At 41.0% G+C, this 22,659-nt stretch overlaps 3 protein-coding genes across 8 annotated transcripts in view; 2 read left to right on the top strand and 1 right to left on the bottom strand.

The window, feature by feature from the left end:
- caskin1 (CASK interacting protein 1) overlaps positions 1-6,106 on the top strand; it is a 73,583-nt gene extending 67,477 nt beyond the window's left edge. For 3 of the 4 annotated variants that reach the window (XM_079457540.1, XM_079457539.1, XM_079457542.1), the window contains 5 exons: positions 253-354; positions 436-574; positions 669-1,852; positions 1,923-3,325; positions 4,412-6,106. In XM_079457540.1, the coding sequence (XP_079313666.1) occupies positions 253-354; positions 436-574; positions 669-1,852; positions 1,923-3,325; positions 4,412-4,508 (2,925 nt within the window). In that variant the 3' untranslated portion in view covers positions 4,509-6,106. The remainder of the gene's footprint in view (positions 1-252; positions 355-435; positions 575-668; positions 1,853-1,922; positions 3,326-4,411) is intronic. The other variant, XM_079457541.1, reaches the window with a different exon arrangement.
- A 157-nt stretch (positions 6,107-6,263) lies between these two features.
- traf7 (TNF receptor-associated factor 7) lies at positions 6,264-16,836 on the bottom strand. Of its 2 annotated transcripts, none has more exons than XM_079457553.1 (21): positions 16,640-16,836; positions 15,382-15,523; positions 15,248-15,305; positions 14,823-14,908; positions 14,526-14,642; positions 14,327-14,419; positions 14,041-14,074; positions 13,559-13,742; positions 13,314-13,448; positions 13,003-13,220; positions 12,838-12,911; positions 12,685-12,733; positions 12,475-12,602; positions 12,272-12,354; positions 11,722-11,761; positions 11,528-11,644; positions 11,021-11,143; positions 10,313-10,432; positions 9,879-10,010; positions 9,678-9,797; positions 6,264-9,390 (listed from the first exon to the last, which is right to left on the bottom strand). In XM_079457553.1, exons 2-21 carry the CDS (start codon positions 15,484-15,486, stop codon positions 9,376-9,378), a joined length of 2,031 nt encoding a protein of 676 aa, XP_079313679.1. In that variant the 5' UTR covers positions 15,487-15,523; positions 16,640-16,836; the 3' UTR covers positions 6,264-9,375. The 2 variants fall into 2 exon arrangements, with proteins under 2 accessions (XP_079313679.1, XP_079313680.1); XM_079457554.1 differs by having other exon boundaries at positions 14,823-14,905; positions 16,640-16,741.
- A 1,557-nt stretch (positions 16,837-18,393) lies between these two features.
- LOC306893799 (zona pellucida sperm-binding protein 3-like) lies at positions 18,394-20,340 on the top strand. 2 transcript variants are annotated; one of them, XM_079455843.1, is made up of 9 exons: positions 18,415-18,481; positions 18,524-18,992; positions 19,059-19,180; positions 19,266-19,369; positions 19,449-19,626; positions 19,690-19,807; positions 19,875-19,960; positions 20,035-20,123; positions 20,206-20,331. In XM_079455843.1, the coding sequence occupies exons 2-9, from the start codon at positions 18,537-18,539 to the stop codon at positions 20,271-20,273; spliced, it is 1,221 nt and encodes a 406-aa protein (XP_079311969.1). In that variant the 5' UTR covers positions 18,415-18,481; positions 18,524-18,536; the 3' UTR covers positions 20,274-20,331. The 2 variants fall into 2 exon arrangements, with proteins under 2 accessions (XP_079311968.1, XP_079311969.1); XM_079455842.1 differs by having other exon boundaries at positions 18,394-18,992; positions 20,206-20,340.
- The last annotated feature ends 2,319 nt before the right edge of the window (positions 20,341-22,659 follow it).

Below are 22,659 nucleotides of genomic sequence, written 5' to 3'. Positions count from 1 at the left end.
CTCACTTGCCGCTGCTATTGTTTTTTATTTTCATGTTCATTTTCCCATTTTTTCCCCATTTTGCATCGTCCTATAACATCTTGAAGCTTTTTTGCAGTGTTCTGATATGTTTTATTCTATGTTTATCTTGTCATGTGTATAACCAATAATTAATTTTATGTAATGTTCATATTGTATGTGTATGAGGGTCTGAGGGTGCCTGAATATGACTATGAATCTGATGGTTGGTGGGGCTGCGATATGTATTTTCAGGATTTAACAGCCATCGGAGTGACTAAACCGGGACATCGAAAGAAGATAAGTTTAGAGATAAACAAACTTAGCGTCAACGAGTGGCTGCCTGAGCAAAAACCGGTGAGTACACAAACAGAGAAAAATGTACACACATTGAAACTTTCCTTTTTATTCCTCTTTTTTTTTTCGTTTAATGTACAGGCAAATCTTGGAGAGTGGTTAGCCATGATTGGTCTGAGCCAGTACCATCAAGTGCTAGTCCAAAATGGATACGAGAACATTGACTTCATTACTGACATCACATGGGAGGACCTGCAGGAAATTGGCATTACAAAGCTTGGTGAGACATTTAGGTTAAAATCCAGATAAAACAATTTGAATCACTTTTATTAAAATGTTAATGCTGTGATTACTTGGTCTTTAATCTTGCTTAGGACATCAAAAGAAGCTTATGCTGGCAGTGAAAAAACTAGCAGAGATCAAGAAGGCCTCAGAGGGTCGCAACACATCGCACAAAAAGTCACCAGCTGCTCAAGAGGTGATGGTCATTGAGAGTCCGCCCCATGACAGCGGAGAGTGTATGTCTCCTAAAATGATTACGTTCCAGGACAGTGAACTGAGTGGAGAGTTGCAAGCCGCTCTTACTCGCCCTGCTGATTTGCAAGATGGCCCAGAGGTCAGAACTAACAGTGCCCCGAGTGCACAGCAGCGTGCCCGCAGTCTGCATGAGAACAGTATAAACAAGAGCAGAGACTCAGAGGAGCATAGTGGGCCACCCAGAAAAGAGGCACGTACCATGCGTCAGAGCAGCCAAGGGGGGCAAAGAAATGTCTCATCAGCGCAACCAAAACCCCGCCAGTCTTATCCCCAAGGTACAGGACCGCCCTATACCCCACCACAAACCCCCACCAAAACAAAATCCCCCACTTCACAGACTGCTGCTACCCCACAGGGTAAACCAAAACCTGGTCCACAGGTGCTGCAGCAGACAGAAAAGACATCATCCCGTTCTCACCCACAATCCTCCATTCAAAGGTCCCACCAAGCTGCCCAGCCGGTGGATACTGTAGAGGCCACACCCCCAGTACCTGTCTCAGTACCACTCCTGTGCCTCCCACCAGAGGGCGATGAAGCTTGCGATGAGCATGGCCAACCAAATAAACGTGCCCATAGTTTGAATCGCTACGCTGTGTCCGATGGTGAGCAAGAACGTGATGAGCTAAATGTGCTGGATTCAGGAGGAAAGTATGCCACGGTGCAGCACCGGGTGGGACGGAGCAACTCAATGAAAGGGCAGGCGGACAAGAATGTCAACCGAAGCCAATCCTTCGCACTCAGACAGAAGAAAAAAGGCCCCCCTCCACCTCCTCCCAAACGTTCAAGTTCCGCCATTTCAAGCTCCAGCAGTAATCTGACAGAAGTGCCCAAGGAGACAAGTAGCGGACCTTTACTGGAGGTTCCCTACCAACCACAAAGGCGTGCTAGTGATCTTGGTGGCATTGTGGATACGGGCAGTGCGGGTAGTGTGAGGAGCATTGCGGCCATGTTGGAAATGTCCTCCATTGGTGGGGGTACCAAAGGCCTGGCTTTGCAGAAATCTGCAGGTCACTATCTGCAGGTAAGATCTTTTGGATATTTTTTTTTACTTTGTTAACTTAAACTTGGTTAAACGTGTTGCTTCTCTACAGGTGGGTGCTGCTGGAGGAAAGCAGCGAGATGCCATTGGACTGGATGGTGAAGTAGTGAATCGCCGCAGAACTATTAGTGGCCCTGTCACCGATTTGGTAGCAGCGGCCAAGCGAGGAACACAGCCCAGGCCAGAGCCAGTCCAGGATAGGTCGCTTACTGAAACCCAACCAAGCTCCAGTGGGAGCTCAGCAGAAAACCTTCCATTCGCTGAGGATCGAAACCTCACCATCAAACAAAGATCCCGGCAGGGCAAGGATGAGACCGAGGAGATTTCAGACAAGCAATACTCAGCACACCAGGAACAGATTTCGCATGTGGATGCCACAGCCTCATTGAAAAGGGAAGTCCAGAGCACCAAGCAACAACCAAATGGCACCAAGTTTCACCTCACAGAGTCAAATACAGTTAAGCGCCGCCCCAAGAACAAAGACAAAGAAGGAGAGGAACTTCAAGATGGACAGATGCCTGTTCCTTATGAGAATGGAACTGGCACCATTAAGAGGCGTCCTGCATCCGAGACGACCGTTTCACAGCAGCCCAGGCCACAGGAACATCCTGAAAACTCGCCTCGCCGTGATAGTGCAGACCTGGATGGCCACGTCACTGACGCTGCCCCGCGCAAGTCTGTCAAACCCCCAGTGTCTCCCAAGCCCGTTCTGGCACAGCACATGAAGAAACAAGCACCACCAGTCGCCATCAGCAAGAAAGCCCCATTTCCCGGGCCCACCGGGGCACCTGGCAGCCCAGGTACTACACAGTGTGGCCCATTCACTTGCCCTGTCTTTACACAATTATGTGAGTATCCGAAAAAAACTTGTAGCGATTTGACCATGTCGGATCAAAGTCCGCTCAGTCAGTCTCTCTTCCCATCTCTTTTTTCTCTATGTGCAGTTGAAGGAAAGAAAGTACCTCCTCCGGTTTCACCGAAACCTACGCCACCTCCTACGGCTCCCAAACCGTCCAAAAATGTTCTGCAGTCTTTGAATGCAACATCTAACCCCGCTCCCATACCCTCTCCAACCAAGCCCACAGTCACCAGAGTGGCCAGCACAGCTTCTGGCCAGACTAACAACCCTGTCAAGGCTACAACCCCACCGGCCCAGAGCCCTCACACACCCCAGACTGCACATACCCCACAGACACCGCTGACACCCCAAACCCCACAGTCGCCCCAAACTCCCCAGACTCCAGGCCCTCCTACCCCGATCCCCACACCTCCACCTGTAAAACCCCCTCGCTCTTCAATCAGTGGAGTGTCCATGGACAATTCAGCTGGATCAGCATTTGCGGCTGGGGTGATGACGGCAGATGCGGTGCATCAGAAGATAGAGGAGACCAATGCCTCACTGGCTGCGGCTCTGCAGGCCGTAGAGGAGAAGATCAAGGAGGATGGACGGAAAGAGTGAGTTTCACAAGCTTTGAAACATTTACAATCAGGGTTTAAAATGAACTGCTCCCAAGTTTTCGTGCAGTATATACACAGATGTAGTGCATATACTCATCTCATTAGTCAATATGAATATTAAAAATAGCCAAATTCAACAACACCTGTACATTACTGGCTTACTTCAACACAACCAACACTAGGCAAAAAATAAAGGTTTGTTTGTGTAATGTGACGGAAATAGTGCAGACCCCAAAAAACAATGATGTGGGACAACTAACCCTAGTTAACTATACCTTTTTTGGCAGACCCTGCAGTATCTTGTTTGTCTATATGAAGTTTTTGTGAGACCACAGGCTTGTTTTGATTGAGGCGATGTTGGTTTTTTATTTGTGCACCTAAAATGCATTTTAAGTGCATAGAAAATGCACTGTCAGTTTTAAATAATACACTATACAGATTATAAACTTTGTATAAATTTAAATATATATAAACTTTGACTTGGTTATGAGACATTTTTAACAGATTAATACAATATTTGCTATTTCTGAAGCCTATTAGAAGTAAAAAGCTAGCATGATGCTATAAAGAGACTACACCACGGTCGCTCAATATCAACATCACCTCGCCAAGCCTCCAACAATTTTTTCAAACTTTATTAAAAACGTGTTCCCTGGTAAGTAATTACTCTTTGAATGAATCCCCATCGAGGTTTTAAGAGATTTGTGCACATGATTGGATTATTTGTTAGATTTATATGCATGATGACGTCTAACATCCCCCCCAAAGGACGTTGTCGCTTTTAGCAACTTAGCACCTGCCATTTTTAAGACACAATAAAGTTTTAAAAATCACGAGCGAGTTAAAACTGGTGTATTTTATGTTTTTTTGTTAATCGCAAACCTTAGTTGAGGCATTTAACAAAAAAAACATTGACTTTGGGGGCGATGAACCTGGAAGTCCTAAAATGCTTCAGGGTTTGGCCTACAAAAATAAGTCATCTCTGCAGTTCTCTATTATTAAATGTGTGTGAACTGCTGCTTGTATCTGTATTTGATGTTATTCCTATTTGATGTCATTTTAATATATGTTTATGATTCACAGCTCGATGGGTGAAAACAAGAGCACAGTGAGCATACTAGATGACATCGGCAGCATGTTCGATGACCTGGCCGATCAGCTGGATGCCATGTTGGAGTGAAGAGCACAGCCTGTGTCTCTGTGACACAACCTCAGGGCCCCCGGGAGAGCACAAGGGCACAATGACCAACCACAAACTCCTTTTCCTGCTCCTCATCCTATGCTCCTCTCATCCCTTATTTGTTTATTTCCTTTCCCTTCGTTTGGAAACCCCTATCTCTCCTCACTTCCCCCCGAGTTGGTTTGCACAAACCCTAGCTGATGTACCTCAGGACAGGGCAGAAGACCATCCAGGGCTTTAGACGTCCAAGACAGAGCAGATGGTGGAGAGGCAGAGGCTGGGTTTTAAAACTCAACTGTCTGTTCTTTTCTATCCTTGGAATATCCCAATCTACCACGAGTAATGACCAGTAAAATAATATGAAAACAATAATAACTGTAAATGATAAAAATAGTATGGTATGTGTACATTGTAAGCATGAAGAAAGTTTGTATCTATAAAGAAAAAAGTCTCATAGTGAGAGTCATGCATTAGTACAGTTCTATAAATATATATATATAAATATAAATATTTTATGTTTTTATTTCATGTTCAATGGTACATACAGTGTTGAAACATTAAGAAATCTATAAACTTTGAGGACAGATATGTGGATTTTTTAAAATATATAATGGAGATTTAAAAAAAGAATACTAATAATAAGGCTGGCATAAACATCCTTTATGTTTGGCTGTGTTGTATGTGGGCTGTGTTGAATGTAGTGACTGAGGCGGCTGTTCGACCCCCTACTCTGTGCTTGCTCTCTCTGGGCTGTGTTGTGACCCTTTCCCATTTTTCTTTCTGGCTGTGTGAACTCATACATTTCTGTTCCCGCACAGCCGTTCCCCTTTACCTCCCCTCTCTCTCCTCATTCAGTCATCATGTGCAGTGTCCCGTGTGCCTTAATGTTAGAGGTGACCTCAGTGCTGCTAACATACAAGCAAACACGAGCTTGAGCCGAGGCGGGCCCCGTGTCTGTGTGGGAGGAGTTGACTTGAAGCCAGTGGGATGGGTCTGTGTGCTCTGATAATGCGGGTAGAAATGACCTCATCTTTGGACACCTTCATGCCTCGGCCACCTGGTGCAGGGCAGTACAGGCTTTTGTCGACCGGTGGCCTCAAAGTTACTGAAAAGAAATGTTCTTTAGTCGAGGTCCAGTGGTCAATGAGGGCTTTTTGAAGGTGGGACATTAGAATAAGCACAAAATGAGAAAGTGTAAAAATGTGTGAACGTGAGTCGATATTCAAAGCAAAAGTGCCATTGTATTGAATTTGGGCAATTCCATGCAAATATCAAGCTTAAAAGGACAAAATCAAATCTTTACCAAAGGGTGTTATTGCTTCTGGTTTGTACATTTAAATTCAAAGACATTCTAAAGAGTAAGTTTTCTCTCAAAATTGCACAACCTAAAATAGTAAACCTGTGCAAAGACTGATATTTTTCTGATGTCTGGACTCTTATTATCTGGGTTTTAGTCAAATATATAAACAGATGGTTTAATATATTGCAAATAAATACATTTTCAGAAAATGTACATTGCAAATTTTAACAGAAAATGGCACATCCATAACGCTGGAATTGCCCATTTCATGATGGCTACGATTTGATCATAGACAAAAGACTGCAGGTAATAACAGTCAGGCTGATATTTAATATAGAAGTGTGATCCTAAGTGTGATATTGCTTTTATACAACAGTTCTGTAAACAAATCATTATAATTGATTTACAATTAAGTAAAAAGCATCAGTCAAAGCATTGGGAACACTTTTGGGGATGAGAACTGTTGCATAAAACAGGAATATGGAAGAAAAATACATGAAAGTGTTAAGGATTTTGCAAAGGCTGTACTCAGCATTTTATCCTACCCGTGGGATCTTTGCTTAAGGGTCTGTGTGCTTGGACAGGTGTAGTTCCATTGGAAGCCTGCATGCAGTCTGACGTCAGCATATTGCTCAGTGGCTGTTTAAGGGTGTGAATGTACCACGGTGTGCCTGCTTTGTATTGCATTCCCCCGGTATCGTTCAGACTAACATTTCCTTAATGACCAAAGCCAGAACATGAGTCTCAGATGCAACTAAACTTGGGTATGTTATCCATTACTTATTCAAAAAACAGCATTACAGTATCCAGGTTAAACAAAGCCACAGAGAATCGCATTAGTGTAGATGGACTTATTGAGGGTAGACGAAACATTGCGTTTTTAGTCTGGAGAGCATTAAATGTTTGGTCTCTGTGGACATGCACCATGATTTTTGTTACCATGCTCTTTATTCGTGGTGACTGGCACAGTTCGCTGTTATGACAGCACTGGTCACAACCATTTCATTTCAAGTCTCTGAATCTCATTATCTCATTGCCAGCGAAATCACACAGTTTCTCATTACTTTGCTAACCATCTTTAATGCTGCCATGACAATCTGCAAAAATCTAAATGATGGTCCTTCAATGGTTGCGGAATTAGAGATTGAGAATGAGAAAGGGCCCAAAAGGGCGATGCAAACGTTTTAAAGAAAAATGGCAGTGTCTGGGACCCATACACCTGCTGTAGCTACACATACTTAATCCCATCAGAAAGATTTGTTTTTGTAATATTTAAGTTATGAACAGAGGTTATTATAGATGTTTTCAAGTATTTAATGATGCGGCATCAATATCGCTCGTTGAGGAAACTGCAAATATTTAAGATAAGAGTAAAAAGTGTCTTCTGGACTCAAAGTGTTTAAATGAATTGTAAATGGTCATTTTAGAACTCTTTTTTTTTAAGATAGCTTTTTGTGATAAGTTTTTACTGCCATGTCTTCAGATGAAATGAGTTGTATATTATGCAATGTTGTTTTTTTTAAACATGTATGTGCCTTGCTTTATTTCTTTTCATTTTGTCCTGAAGTCGCTTGTGTTTAAATGATGTGTAGATGAGATATGGTCTCTCAGTTTTGTCCACCAGATGTTCACAATTATATAATTTTTTGTTCTTGTGGTCTGCTCTGTAGACAGAGCGCAGGTGTCTGGCATGGCTTTTATAAAAGCTTTATCAAGCCCACTGCTTCAAAGGACAGGGGTCTGTATCCAGTGTTAAAACCCTGTTCTTTTCTTCCTTTGTATATAGCTGGATGTTTGTTACCATAAACTTGATTTCAACATTTCTCATTCCCAGTCATATTCTCATAATCACGTTTGCTTGTTTTTCTTTGTCTTTTTTAATACCTGAGGGGGGGGACAATGAAAAATAATGTCATTCTGAAAACACTGAAGTCAAATTCAAGTCTTATTGTTGGTGCAAGATGTTATTTAATAATGAAAGCTGTTTTCAATTCCATCCTATTTACAGAGACATAAAAAAAGAATCTGCACTGCTCAATGTGTGCAGGCTGTATATTGTGTTGATGTTGTATGATACCTGCTGTGACTGGCATTGAGAACAGTGGTGTGCTTGCAGTGACTGCATCAACAGCCACCTGCTCTAAATAAACATTATATATATATAAACATTCTCATAGCTGTCCAATTCATGAACACCAACAGGCCCGACTGGACACCATAGTGTTTAATTACTTCACATCTTGAAAAGCAGACAAGATGGTACTGAAGGGCCCGAAAGTCCCTGGAGAGCGTATTTCTGCCACAACTCAAAGTATTTAGGACACTAGAGGGAGTCAACGGCACATTTTGCGTGTTAGAAATAGCAAATGAATATAAAAGTAGACAGTTCACTCTATATAAGCATTAACAATACAGCTTTAATGGTAAAATCTGGTTAATGAGGTTAATACAAATAACTGTCTTCATATTAGCAGTGAAATGGCGTAAGGCTCAACAGAAAAGCCTTATGTGAGCTCTGTCTGCATCATTATATCCAAAATAGCAGCTGTTTTTTATACCTTTTAATCCTTTGAACGGACAATGCAGTGTTCTTTTCAAAGCCGCTCAACTTTTCGTGATAATATATTTCCTAAGTGCTTTGTATTACACTTAAACTAGCCCAACCTACCGAAACTGATTGAATAACTACTTGCTTCAGTTACATTTTAAAAGTGATAGTAGCTTGGTTTCCATGGCAAACATGGAAATTGCATGAGCCTTTGGCAAAGAAACATTGCGTTATCTACATAAAGTTTGATAAATGGTGCTTACACCATCATACAACCATTTATAAAACATCCGAGCAGTTCTGGATGCTGAATTGGCACTGTCAATCTTAGAGAGAGAAAAAAAGCAGGCACAGTTTCCAAACAATGCTCTGCTGTTTCAGGTCCATGTTGGTTTGGTGAAGGTCTTCATTCCGCCTTGGGGCAACACTGCCCGCACAAGCAGAGTGATTGCACTATTAGAGAGTCAACGTACATCTCCATTGGCATCAGACTGAAGCTTAGGCACTCAGTCGTAAGACTGTGGCTCACAAAGATCAGAGTTCAAAGATCAGCAGCATCTGTGTGAACTGCAAGGACTGATTTCAGCTTCATTTGGACCTTCAGTTGTACAGTATTTCCACATTTAAATCAAAAACACTTAAGGAAATGACTATGGAAAGAAAATACAATGTTTGCATGTTGACGTTGGCTGTCTTTCAAATGGGTGTTGCACAACATGATTTGCAGTTGTGTTCGCTCATAAGTGGGGTCTGGCATGAGCTCTGTCATCAAGGTATGCAGAGCTACATCCAGCACACACATAAACAGTCCGGTCTTTGCTGTGTTGTCAATTCACAGTGCAGATACCTGAATCCAAACAATAGGACAACAGATGGGTTTAATTTGAGAAAAAAAAAGATGGGTAGAAAATAATGAAACTTTTCAGGTCCAGAGCAGTGTTGTTCTCTTGATGATCACGCCAAACTCTTTTCATGAGTCTGCATCTAAGTGTTCATAACATTGATTGGTTGTCATAGGTTTAGCACGTCCACACCTAAAGAGAGAAAATACCATGTTATTAAAGCTCCAACAGACTGGTCTCCGTGGCAGCATAAAATGGTAAGCAGAGTGATTTTTTTTTAGATTAGATTCAACTTTATTGTCATTGCACATATACAAGTACAGTGTAACGAAATGTAGTTTAGGTCTAACCAGAAGTGCAATTAGCAAGTGCAGGATATACAGTGAATAAATACAGAATACAATATTAGGAAAATATTATACAGTGGGCATGGACTATGAAAATCCTTTACAGTAAGTATGTTCTATGAAAATCCAAACCTTTACTGTGCTGTCTACGGCTCCAGAGAAGAGTCTTCCCCTGGACACGGCGAGTGCAGTCACACTGCCCTGGTGGCGCAGAAGAGTCTGGGTGCAAATCATGTTGTCCATGCTCCACACCTGGAGAGATAAAATGATCAAAGGAGATTGCAGAAGTTCACCATTTCACTTTTTGAATGCAAGCTGAACTCTATGCCTCACCCTGAGCGAGCGATCGTAGGATGCGCTGAAGACTTTTGTCTGATCGGGAGTGGAGATTACCGCCAGAGCGTACACTGTACCAACATGTCCCGTCAGCGTCCGCACTTGCTCTTTGGACTCGATGTCCCAAACCTAGTTCACAGGGAATTCATCGGTCAATACATGAAAATAGCTAATATACATTGTAAATGGTTCCCAAACTTTCACAGATTCCAACTGTGAGTATTTTTTAATAAAGACTACAAATATAGAGAAAAGTACTAACTAGTATACAGAAGTTGTTATGGCGGCTTGCTGGTTTTGCTCTATAGTAGAACGCTCAAAGAGTAACACCAGTACAAAATGTTTGTTTTATTGTCTAACACTTTCTAGCACATTTTAGGGCTACAAAAAACTTTTTAAAAATCCTTGAATATTTTGTAAAGGTCACGTACATGAATGAGGTTTTCATAGGTGCCACAAACTATATGGTGGTTGGTAACTGCAATGGAGTAGACACTGCCCCCAGATGTCTGAAGCACATGAACGCACTCCAAAGAGCGGATGTCCCAGATCTGAGGGCAAGAAACAAACACGTCACAACTCGATACAAACTTTCTAGTAACTTACACTTATTCACATTGAACAGTTTGCACACTAATGCATGTACCTTAAATTATAGCTTGCTTGGCAATATTTAATTCTGAAATTCATTCCTTTTATAATATTCCACTGCTAATCTTATATTATAGCTATAGCAACTGTGGAGTGTTCATGGGCTGAACCAATCACAGTTGAGCTATAGCTCTTGCCCCAAATAAGCCGTGGAATGCAAAGCATCAGCTTTCTCTCTCCGAGCTTTATCTGCCTAGAGATGGAAGCCGTAAGGATGGCATTGTAGTTCTTCTCCTACTTGCTGTCCCTGGAGTCTAAATCAAAGAACTTGAAATGACAAGGAGCTTGGATTTAAGTCTTGTTATACAAAAGGCGACACTTTCTACTCTCTTTCTTCAGCATTTAGACTGAACAATGAGGGGACTAGTGGTATCCGCTTCTCACCTGTTCGTGTCAAAGGACAGTATTGATAATCAATGCAAGCTACACACGTGTCTATAAGACGAAATCGGGGTGCATTGGAAAGCATATTTAAGCAGTTCAGTCACCTTTATGGTTTGATAGGATCCGCTGTACAGATGGTTTTGAGAAGCAACCAGAGCTCGAACCCAGTGATTCAATCCAGTCAGTTCTTTCTTTAGCTTCAGCTCCGTGCCAACAATATCCCACACCTACAGAGGGGGGGGATTGGAGAGAGAGAGAGAGCAATGTTCCATCATCTCAAGAACATCTACAATTTGTAAACTGGAAAGTCCCAGGGAGATGAGATCATTCTTCTGTTAAGCTTCCACTCCCTCATTCCACCCACACATCACCATGGTAACACGAGCACAGCGTGAGCTCTTCAGGCGGGCTCTCAGAGCCGAGTGGATCCAATTCGGCCCCACTCGTGCCTCGACTACCCGAGTCTGTGGAGCATCAATCACACCATCCACGGCACTCATACGGCCAACATCACATCAACAAATGGGACAGAATCAGCCCTGATATTAGCTGCTTGATTGAGCTCATCTCTGCAAACATTTACGTCACCTCCTCGACAGACAGCTACTGACCTTAATGGCTTTAAGAGAGCCGCTGAAGAGCATGTTGTGCGAGGAGACCAGCGTGCACACCGGGTTGTCGTGCGCTCGGATGGTGTTCACTTTCTGCAGGGTCTGGATGTCCCAAACCTGCGAGAGAGCAAATATGACGCAATGTTGAGACCATTAGTTCAGTACCTTGAACAGTGCAGTTTAAGAACACTTACAATGATCGTGCAGTCGGCCGAGCCGCTGTACAGCTTGTTCCTGCAGCACAAAAGGAGGAAAGAATGAGCTTTGATGTTCTAGTAAGACCTTCTTAACTCTTAAAGTCAACATAGTATAATGTGACTTGCTAATGAATGAAACAGGAAACTGGATGAGAAACGTAGGAAGATGTGGGAACATGATTCTGTTATTAGGGAATTGATTCGATCATGAAAACAGCCAGAACAGGGGGTCAGACAGAATGCTAGCACACGGATTGGCTTAACAGGTTTAATAATAATGCAAATCTATCTTGCTTTTATTGCTGTAAAAACAATTTTTGTTTATGTAAATTGGAATTAAATCAATTGTAACTTTAGGTTACCATTAGATTTAATAAAGTCTGCATTCATGAGAACAATCACTATTAGCTATAACTACTTGCCTTTGAGTTACCATTTTAAATGCCCACAACACAGCCTAGATGATGTCTTCAGAATTGATCTTATTCCTTATAAAAGTTATTCTATTCCATTTGGTTTTCAGTTGACTTTTGCCAAGAATACTTACCCCTGAATGCACAATGCCAACACTATGCCATCATGGCCCTCTAGGGTCTTCTGGCACTTGTATGTGGTGCACGTGTCCCAGACCTGTGCACAGCAAAGACGTACAGTCTTTATCTTACTTTCTTTATCTTCATGAAGAATAGATGACACATAAACCAGATGAACATGAGATTCACATGAGATGTCAATGCTGATGTCAGATACCTTGATGGACTTGTCTGATGATCCACTAAAGAGAAGATCGCCGGTAGAATACACACAGAGACACCACACTGGACCCTGGTGGCCCACAAAGGTACCCTTGCATTTGAAGATCTGCTGGGGGTCGTAGGCTTAAAAACATAGTCAAATTGTTAGACAATGCCCCGAACGTATATAAAAATTAAGGAGCATTAACAAGAAAGTAACACTCACAGCCCAGTATTCCCATATTTAGCCTGGCGTTGATGTGGGACAGTTCATCCTGCAAAAGAGAATTGTTTTTATAAAGCTGCTTGACTGTTGTGTTACTGTTACGTGTTAGAATACTGGAGGACTGTTACTCTAAATAAGTGAAAATAGACCAACATTCAGCATAGAAGCATCTCTTCTGAACTCCATCAGATCTTCACTGAGCTTGCTCTGATTCTCATCCAGCACATCTTACACAATAGCAGATGCAATGAAAGGTTACATATCTTTTTGCAGTAAAAACTATTTTTTTTAATTAAAATGCTGGCTAAGTTAACTTACCAAACTTGAGTTCCAAGTTCTTCTCCAGCTGGTCTAGTTTCTCAGAGAGTTTGCCCAGCATAGAGCGCAAGAACGAGATGTCCTGGTCCTTCTGTGCCAGAGTAACCTGCATCTCATGGAATCGGTCATCCGTCTGCTGCAGAAACTCTTTCAGCCCTTCGAACTTACACACATCCAGATGCGTCTCATATGTGTCCTGATTACCAATGAAGGTGCATCTAAGGAAAAGCCAACAGAAATAAATTCCCAGTTGTTTTTTAGGGATGGATGGAATTAGCTTTAGCTACTACTGTGATGTTTAACTTCCATACCCATATTTGGAATGAGGGCACTTAATGTGTTCACACTCTTTCAGATGGGCCTCCAGGTTCATGGTGAGCAATGGAGGACAGTTGGGGTTGTTAGGGCAGCGCACCGGCCTGTAGTCACAGCTTACTTCATGATCTCTGTCACAAACAATACATCCCCCGTATGTAGTAACAGCACATTTATTTCGCAAGAGTTTCTATAAACTATCAAAAACACATTCCCGTATTGTGTAAGAGCATTGTCTCACTTCCTGGTGCTAAGCTTGATGGTAAAAGGACATCCAAGTGGGTCAACCTCAAAGGCACCGAGCTTGCCCGAGGCAGCAGGCCGACAGCCGTACTTGCAGTGAATGAAGAGCTCACCGATCTGCTCGGCCACTGCTATGTTATTCACAACCACTGTGAGCTTGGAATTATCCACCGGGCACTTCTCTGCGGAAACACACAGAACGGAGGTGAAAGAGGAACATGTAGAAATCTGAGGTGTGTACACAAACAAAAGCCTTTAAGTATGAATTTCAATTTATTTGAAGTTGCATAATGTTAAATTGGCTATTAAGTGATTCAAAGACGTAGGTGGATGGGCTCTAAAAAGTCAATCGCAATGCTTCTTGGGAGTGGGTGGTCGAGGCCTAGCTCTTTTGCCCCCACTTCCACAGTAACTCTATTGGCAGAAATAGTCATGGAAAAACCATGGAAAAAGTGTGTAGTTCAACATTTATATCCTTACCAGAGGTCAAGGCACATCGCCTGCAAAACGTGTGCTGAGAAACAGAAAGACAGTAAAAAAAAAAGTTAGATTTTTGCATTTTCATCCACTCAGCTATTTCACAAGTAATTCATCTCTCAACAGACAATTGTACTCTGGTATTCGACAGCCCTAGAAAAATGGGTCAATGAGGCTAGCTGTTCACAACACAAGCTGACAGGAAATCAATGCACAAGGCCTGCAACCAGATCGTGACAGACAGCCCTATCCTAAGGGGGAGGGGACGGAGGGTGGCCGACAGACTCACGCCACAGGTGGTGATGACGGGGTCCTTGAACACACTACAGCACAGCTGGCAACAAAGCTTCACCGAGGGCTGTTCGGCAAACACCTGCGACTCCTGGGCAGGAAAAGAAGAAAAGAGAGAAAATAATGTAAATCTTCTGACAAGTCTGTCATTTTACTGTACTACATAAGCATATGAATAGGAAACACAAGACACTCACTGTGTCATCATCTTCCTCGTGCAGAGAGAAGGTGGAGCGGAGGGACATGTTAGACTCAGAATGCAGGGAGCGAACAGAGATGGCAGAGTCCGAGCGGCGTGGGGTACTGATGGGCGGCTGCAAGAAAACCAGTAACTTTATATTAGGATTTTACAAATTGTTGGAATCGCATTATCATATTTATATAGTCCAGATGACAACTAGTGCCATAAATAAAAATGCAGGTATTTCATTTCAGCCCTTCAATATGTAAATGTGATTGGCTGTTTTTTTAAACAGTGATGGCGTTGTGATTACCATGCCATCATCATCATCACGAGGGGAGTATGTCAGAGTGCTGGAAGATGAGGGGGTCCTACGGTGCTGTTTGTAATTTGTTTCTGCTGAAACAGAAGAGCATAGTTATAAGAAACTGATTGAATCTTGTTGCTAGTCAGATAGCCTTATTAATTTCTGTCCACTTATTTCTCATTCTGGACATTTTAAACAGGAATAATTACTTTCAAAATAGCTTCAAAGATTGTGAGATGATCCATTTCATTTTCATTTTGTCCATATTTATTTAAAACAAAAAAGAAAATATAACTTTTCTTCCCCACTAAGATCCACTTATAATTTTTATTAACTGTTTCGACCAAAATATTTTTATTATCATGACCAATTAATGATGCCTACCGATAGCATCATTTACCAAATAGGAGTAGTAAACAGACGGCACTGACCTTTTGCTACTTGTGGGACTGCTGGAAATGTAGCCCCAAAGCTGGTTTCCATGTTGGTCTACATTTACAGAAACAGAAACAGAACTTATTCATTCATTCACCAATTAAATAACACCAAAAAGACATGTCCTTACCCAGTTGGAACTGTCAGGTGACGGAACTTCAGGTACAGTGATGTTGGCTTCTGCCACAGATCCTTCTGAGAATCGATCAAAACGTGTTGGTTTACTACTGCTCATAGTACAGCAAGGCCCTCTGGAAAAGATCTGCTGCAGCCTGTATATAGAAGAAAAAACTATTACATATCAAACAAAAACCTCTTAAACAGTAATAACTACACAGATGCAATGACAGTGCAAACAATCCAAACCATTGAGATAAAAATCACATTTTTATACAGGTTTATTTGAGACAAAGAATAGTGATATACTGTAGGAAGTATCACTACACAAACTGGGTAAACATGCAGAAATAACAGAAAATTAAAGTTCTTATATCACCTATAATGATTTAAAGGGACAGTTCAACCACAAATGTTAATTCTGTCATCATTTACTCACCTACAGGATTGAAATGACAAAAGGGTGAGTAAATGAAAGATTTTTTTTTTTTGGGGTGATCACTTGAATCATACACAATGTCACAATTAGCTTGATATTATGAATATTGTGTTCATTCTACACGTATCATAATAAAAAAAAACTGTAAATAATTCAGCATGCATTTAAAGAGCCAATGGTTAAGAAAGCTCTTGTTATCAAAGCATCGTTAAAGGTAAAATTATGAAACAAGACGTGTAACCTTGCATTATGTGTGAACAGTCTTTAAACGTCCAGACAATACCAGAGAGACATACTTTCCAACACAATATGAAAACATGTCACATGCATGTGTCAGAATAGCAACCACTTGGGCTGTAACGTCAACGCGTTAAATATCACGCGTTTTGCTGATGTCCTGTGAGCTACCAAATGATTTAACAATGCCCAAACATGTTGTCTAGATAGACAGGCTGCTATGTTTTGCGACAGAGTCAAGATTGTGTTAGCTGGTGGTTGCGAAAACACGTTCTATCGGCGACCAATCAATCGGAAATAAAAGACATTAAAATAATACAAATCCTGTTTTTCTATATTAACCAACAACACGTGTTTTAAGTCAACAAAGGAAATGCGTTTGATTATGTACTTGTAATTCGCATATCTGAAGTGAGCTGGCTAGCTCTGGTTGCTAGCTGACGAAGTTGCTTTTTCGAGCAGCTTTAAGAAGACATCACATTTAGCTTTACGAAACGTAACATTTAGGATACATCTCTATTTTAACTAGAGGAAAAACGTAATGACACAATATAAATCCCGCATATGATTATAACCAAACAAAGTAGATTCTCACCATTTATGCTAAATCAAAGTCTGCAGATTGTCCAGTTTTCATTTCTATCACACGCCCGTAAACGACACGCAGGTCATTCTGGGAAATGTAGTGCGTGAACGCATAGCAAGGCCACTTCATTTCCGATTTCTTTCGGATCCAAATTCCGGTTCTTCTTCTTCTTGTTTTTTCTCCGTCTTTGACAGAGCATTACCGCCATCTTACGTGGCAATGAATCAGAGGCTTTTATCACTACTTTCCCTTCTAGTCAGGACCCGTGCTTACAATGATCATTTATTTTTTTATATATAGTATTTATAAAAAAAATCTAATACAAACAGAGCTGAGACCTGTCCTATAATAGTATCAAAAAACGAGTAAATGAAATTAATCAAATAGAGTGGTAAACAAATAATGCAATAATCGACTAACCGGATTTAATTTGTATTAGTATTTTATTTATGCTGGTTGTTTACCACTCTAGCTGGTTAATTTCCTTTACTCGTTTTTAGGTAATATTATAGAACAGGTCTCAGCTCTGTTTTTATTTGATTTTTCTATAAATAGGCCTACTAGGTTAATATAATTTATTTTTGTGAAAACTGAAAGTCTTAAGTCTTAACGCACATTCATTTTTTCCCTATTGCATTGAGTTTACTAGTTAAACAGAAGGGGGTGCTGCTTGCTCAAAACCTGAGTCTGGACAAGATTTAAGCATTTTGCATAGACTTAAGTCAAGACATAGATCAATAGTCCTGGCAGCAAACATGGGCCTATCACTATGTCATGCAATAAATCCATCTATGGTTGTTTTAGGTGTTTAGAGCTGTAACGAGAGCTGTAAGATGTGTAATAGATTACATCGTGAAACAAGGCTCAACCATGCAAACGTTGTGTTAAAATGCAGATTTGTAACTCATTGTAGTTCTGAAAAGAAAAAAAGTATAATAAATGTTGACTGGCTGTGTTCATAAAGAACAAAAAAATGTTTTACTTTGAGAACATTTTTGTGTTCTTCTTTGCAAATGTATTTGTGAACCATCTATTTTAAGACTAAGATTAGCCAGTGTGTTTTCAGGCTGAACATGATTCGATGACCACTGTTTCTTTTGTTCCTTTATTTTTTATATTCAACAGTAGTCTTGTGTTACTTGTTTTGTTTGTTTGCACTTAAAAGGTAAATTCTAACCTTTTATAAGGTGCTTGACATTACTTGTTATAATCATTCATAAAACGTCTCATGAGTTGCAAACGGTCCCATTTTGTCTCTGTGCGGTCCAGCATATAATATAGGTCATGCTGAATCAAGTTTAACATACAACCACACATACTAGATTCTTTCACACAGTCTAATCACAGTACAGTTGGAATGGGGAGGAAAAATGATAAATTCACAATCAATAGTTTAAACTGTTGTGACCACGGTCCCTGTGAAGTTTGCTTATTGCACTTTATCATTTTAGAAACCTTCTAGAGTATAAATCTGTGCATGGCTGTGTCTGAATTCATAAAAAGTAAAAGAAACACAAAACCAAGTGCAGCTATGCTTTACGGTTGGTTGTGTTTTAACTTCAGAGGTCTAATTAAAATAAGCAAGAGTATAGCTCTCAATATAAAGTACCCAACCATCTGCGTAATAAATGTCCAACAACATCCACCTGTTCCTGGTTAGGTAAATGAACAAGTCTTGAGAAGCATTACGCTAATCACTAGGGGCGGAGCCATCCTGATTTCCTGATGTATAAATTTTGATTCTGGGTTCCTAATCCTTCATGGAAATTTAAGAGTAGCAATGATGGGGTTGTGGCAAGTTGGATTTGGCTTGGCGCTTGTGCTTGCATTTGGCTTGTCTGATGCACAATGGCGAGGAAGATCAGCTCAAATGCAGAGTCCTCAAACATTTAGGCCTTTGTCACAAATGCAAGTTCCTCAGCAGAGTGAAACCAGGATGCCTCAGTTTTCCCAAACCAACAACCCTATGCTTGTGCCACAGAGATTTCCTTCTCAGTTTTCAATGCAGACTCCTGGTATGGTTGGTGGGAAGCCAGGTCAAGATACTGTCGGTGTTCAGTCTAAAGAGCTTTTGCAGGGTCCGATGGAAAAACTGACCTGGACCTTTCCAGGACTGCCAGAAGAACCAGTACAGCCAGTGATTCCTTTTGAGCTGCGGCAACCTATTTCTCCCAATAGTGTAGGGGCTCAGTGTGGTGAGAATTCAGTGTATGTGGAAGTGATGGAAGACTTCTTTGGGACTGGAAAACCACTAATGGCTTCTGGTTTTGCTCTGGGAGGCTGTGGACCAATAGGGCAGGACAATAGTGCTCAAGTGCTCATCTTTGAGTCAGAACTGCATGGATGTGGCAGCATGTTAACGGTGAGAAGGCTCTTTCCAAAAGTGTTTAAGTTCTGAATTCTTTGAGCAACATTCTTGTTTCTCTAGGTGACCGAAGATCAGCTTGTTTATGCCTTCACCCTGGTCTATACTCCCCAAGAGGTTTCAAATGGTGTTCCTGTTGGCAGGAGTAGTGGTGCTGTTGTCAGTATTGAGTGTCACTATCCAAGGTGTGGTTCTGTGTTCATGATGGCTTGATACTCATGCGTGTAGTAAGCGATTTTGCAGTTTGTGGTGACAACTTCTAATCTGCAGGATGCATAATGTGAGCAGCAATGTCCTGGTGCCCACTTGGGTACCTTATGCAGCTACTAAGGTCGCTGAAGAGCGGTTGGTCTTCTCCCTCAAGCTTATGACTGGTTTGTATTAAAGGGCTTTAGGTTTTAATGTAGATAAAATGTTATTTTGTAGACCTTGTCTATTTTGTCCTTTAAACAGATGAGTGGCAGTTTGAGAGACCCTCAAACCAGTACTTCCTGGGTGACATTGTGAACATTGAGGCCTCCGTGAAGACTTACAACCATGTGCCTCTTCGTGTGTTTGTGGACAGTTGTATAGCCACTGCGTCCCCAGATGTGAATTCCACCCCCAGATACTTGCCCATTGAGAATAATGGGTAAGACATGCCCATTTACCCAGCCTATCTAAATGCAGGGTGTTTAACTTGTTTCTTCACCAGGTGCATGGTTGATGCCAAGTTCACTGGCTCGAGCTCTCATTACCTGCCTCGAACTCAAATTGATAAGCTGCAGTTTCAGCTGGAGGCTTTCAGGTTCCAGCAAGTGAACAGTGGGCTGGTATGTATTTGCCTTGGTTGAGTACATTAGTGAACTGTTTGGAAACCAGAACCCTGTGTCTTTGCAGGTCTACATCACATGCATTTTGAAGGCAGTTCCTGTAGCCACTCCTACAAATCCTGAGCAGAAGGCTTGCTCGTTCTCCCCTAATGGGTATGTTGCCCCCAAATAGCCTTCAGTGGGTCAGTAGTGTGATCTTGATCACTGAGTATATGTCTGTTTGGCAGGTGGGTGTCTGTAGATGAATCTGATCAGGTATGTGGGTGCTGTGACTCAACCTGTGGCGGCAGTAGTGCAAGCGATCAGGTTCTTGGAGGTATGGGTTAACATGTGACCTAACTAAAAATTATTCTGATTATGGTCTCGGAAGTTTTTCATTACTTGTCTGTTCTCCATAGATCTACGGTGGGAGCAAGTATCTGTTGGGCCCCTCAATGTGAAGGACTTTGGCTTCGGTCGACTGTAATATTGAAATGGTTATGAAATTTATTCAAGTGATTAATAAATCTTAATTGATACATGGTCTAAGTGGTTGTCCTTCCAAGAAGTCTTGCACATCTCATTTACATGTTTGATGGTTCTGGTGTCACAAAGCCTTTCTACCTTAAGCGGCAGTTTGGATGAATACTTGTTACAGAACATTTACTGCATCTTGCTAGGTAATGCATGGCAGGTACAAAAGCTGTTAGTGTATAGCTTGCCCATTTTAAGATTTTGGTTTCTTTAAACTGACAAAGTCAGTTCTTACACATCCAGATTTTGCCTTTATACACTCCACTCTCCCTATGATTTGACAAAAGAAGCCCAATTATTTGCCAAGTGTTTAAGCAATAATACATTTGAGATTTGTATCTTAAAATGTATTAGTGGGTAATTGCATAAATAGTACCACTAATTCTAATAATTGAACTAAAATGTATTACACTAATTTAGTAAATGGTAGGCTTACACAAACACTGGCATCAAAATGGTATTTTTCATAAGCTAAAAAGAGAAGACTGCTCAAAGTAAAGGTATTTTCTGCTTTACATTGTTTAATGCACAAACTTCAAATAAAAGATGTCCATCCCCTCTTAAATTAAACCATGAAGAAAAACCTATCTAAACTGGTACAATATAGAATTTACTCCTTGTCTTCACTTGTTTATATAGTTGCACTATAACAGCTTTGTTTAATGTTGCACTTAAACATTTCTACACCTAAATAATATATTTTTTCACTGGTCAAATTGCAGTGCTATGACGGTTTTTTTTACACTAGTGGGCCCATATTTATGGTTTTGCTATAGGGCCCCTTAATACATTATTTTTAGCTATAACGCATTTCTAATAAAGTGTGGGGAATATTATACCCGCTACAATATCAGTAACACGCGTTACAACAACGCATTTTCCCCTGAAATTATCTTTTATAATAATTTACCAACACATTCACTTCCCAGAAAAAAAACTAATCTGTGATTAAAGTAGACCTACTATGATTGTAGTAATATTTCCTGTTACTGAAATCCGATGGTTGAAGTGAATGCAACAGATTCTACAGAAGAATAAGAATAAAAAGGCTATAGACAGAGGTTCTGGGTTTTACCCTGTCATTTGGCTATACCGCTGCCATAATTCACCAGATGGCCGTTTGTCTACTTTTGCGATTCTGACAGCGATTGTTAGTTAAATTGTTATCTCTGCACCTCGTTATATTTGAGGCTCCATATATTTCACTCGAGCATTTAAACGCGTCTTAAAAAGCCGACGGTGGGCGCTCGATAATGCATTGATGCACATTGCCTTGATACGGAATTCCCGCCTAAGTATTGTCAAACTAGTATTATTTTCGGAGATAGTTTGTTTTTGTTTTTATATTGTGGTAGTTGAGGGATACAACCCAATACAGAGACTGACACTCAATTCCTCAAACGTTGTTTTTAGGCATTTTAGACAGACATACGGTTGTAGCCTACAGGTATTTGCCGATTGGTTGATGCGGAATTTATCCCGCCTCTCCTGCGTTGTGATTGGAGGGCCGAGGAAAACGTTATATTGATGAGCACAATAATTATGCATTAACACATCGCCCTCCACTGGACAATTAATGGCAAGTGTACAGAATGCAGTCAACTGTTCTCAGATCAGAATGTATAGCTGAGTCAATCACCCAAGCATTCGTCTGCGAGGTAAAGCTACACACTTCAAGTACAACTACATTGGAAATATTACAATAACTATTATTTTATCTATGTAGTACCAATTTTAAATAAAATTGTATGTGTGAAAGCAGAGTGCATTCCACCTGATGTTTTGAATATAGAAGCTCTTAAGCTGCCTCGGTCTTGATTCCTTTACAACTGAGTAGCTTTGGGCCGCCTGCATTTGCTCTTTGTATTGAAGTACTCATGTCAGTTTCTCATGGACAACCATCAATTAAGAACACATGAGATGCGTCTTTATTTACAGAATGTGGCCCCAGGCTGGTAAAGGGTATCTGTGAATATTCTCTTTGATGAAGCATCACAGCCTCCATGAACTGTAGTCCTGCCTGTCACTTAAGACATGCTTTGCACTGTTAAACAAAAGAATTGCCAGTGGACCCATCAAAAGCACGACCCTGTCAGCAAGCCATGGACAACATTCTTTATTCAGAATCCCTTAGCCATATTCAAAACAGAGTTGCATTACTGTATGCCTGAGTTAGAAATGTTTGGTGCAGTAAAAATAGAATGTGCTTAATTTAGAAAGTAGATGGCTGAAGGAAGAACACAAACAACATATTCTTGTAAAACAAATCTCTGCAGACAACTGTCAAATAAAAAATGAAATGCAACTCAGAGGTATAGGCAATGTAAAAATGAATGTTT

Source organism: Barbatula barbatula (assembly GCF_947034865.1).
Source record: "Barbatula barbatula genome assembly, chromosome: 5".
Lineage (NCBI taxonomy): Eukaryota > Metazoa > Chordata > Actinopteri > Cypriniformes > Nemacheilidae > Barbatula > Barbatula barbatula.
The sequence above is the reverse complement of the archived record's forward strand: the minus strand, read 5'-3'. Positions and strand labels throughout refer to the sequence as shown.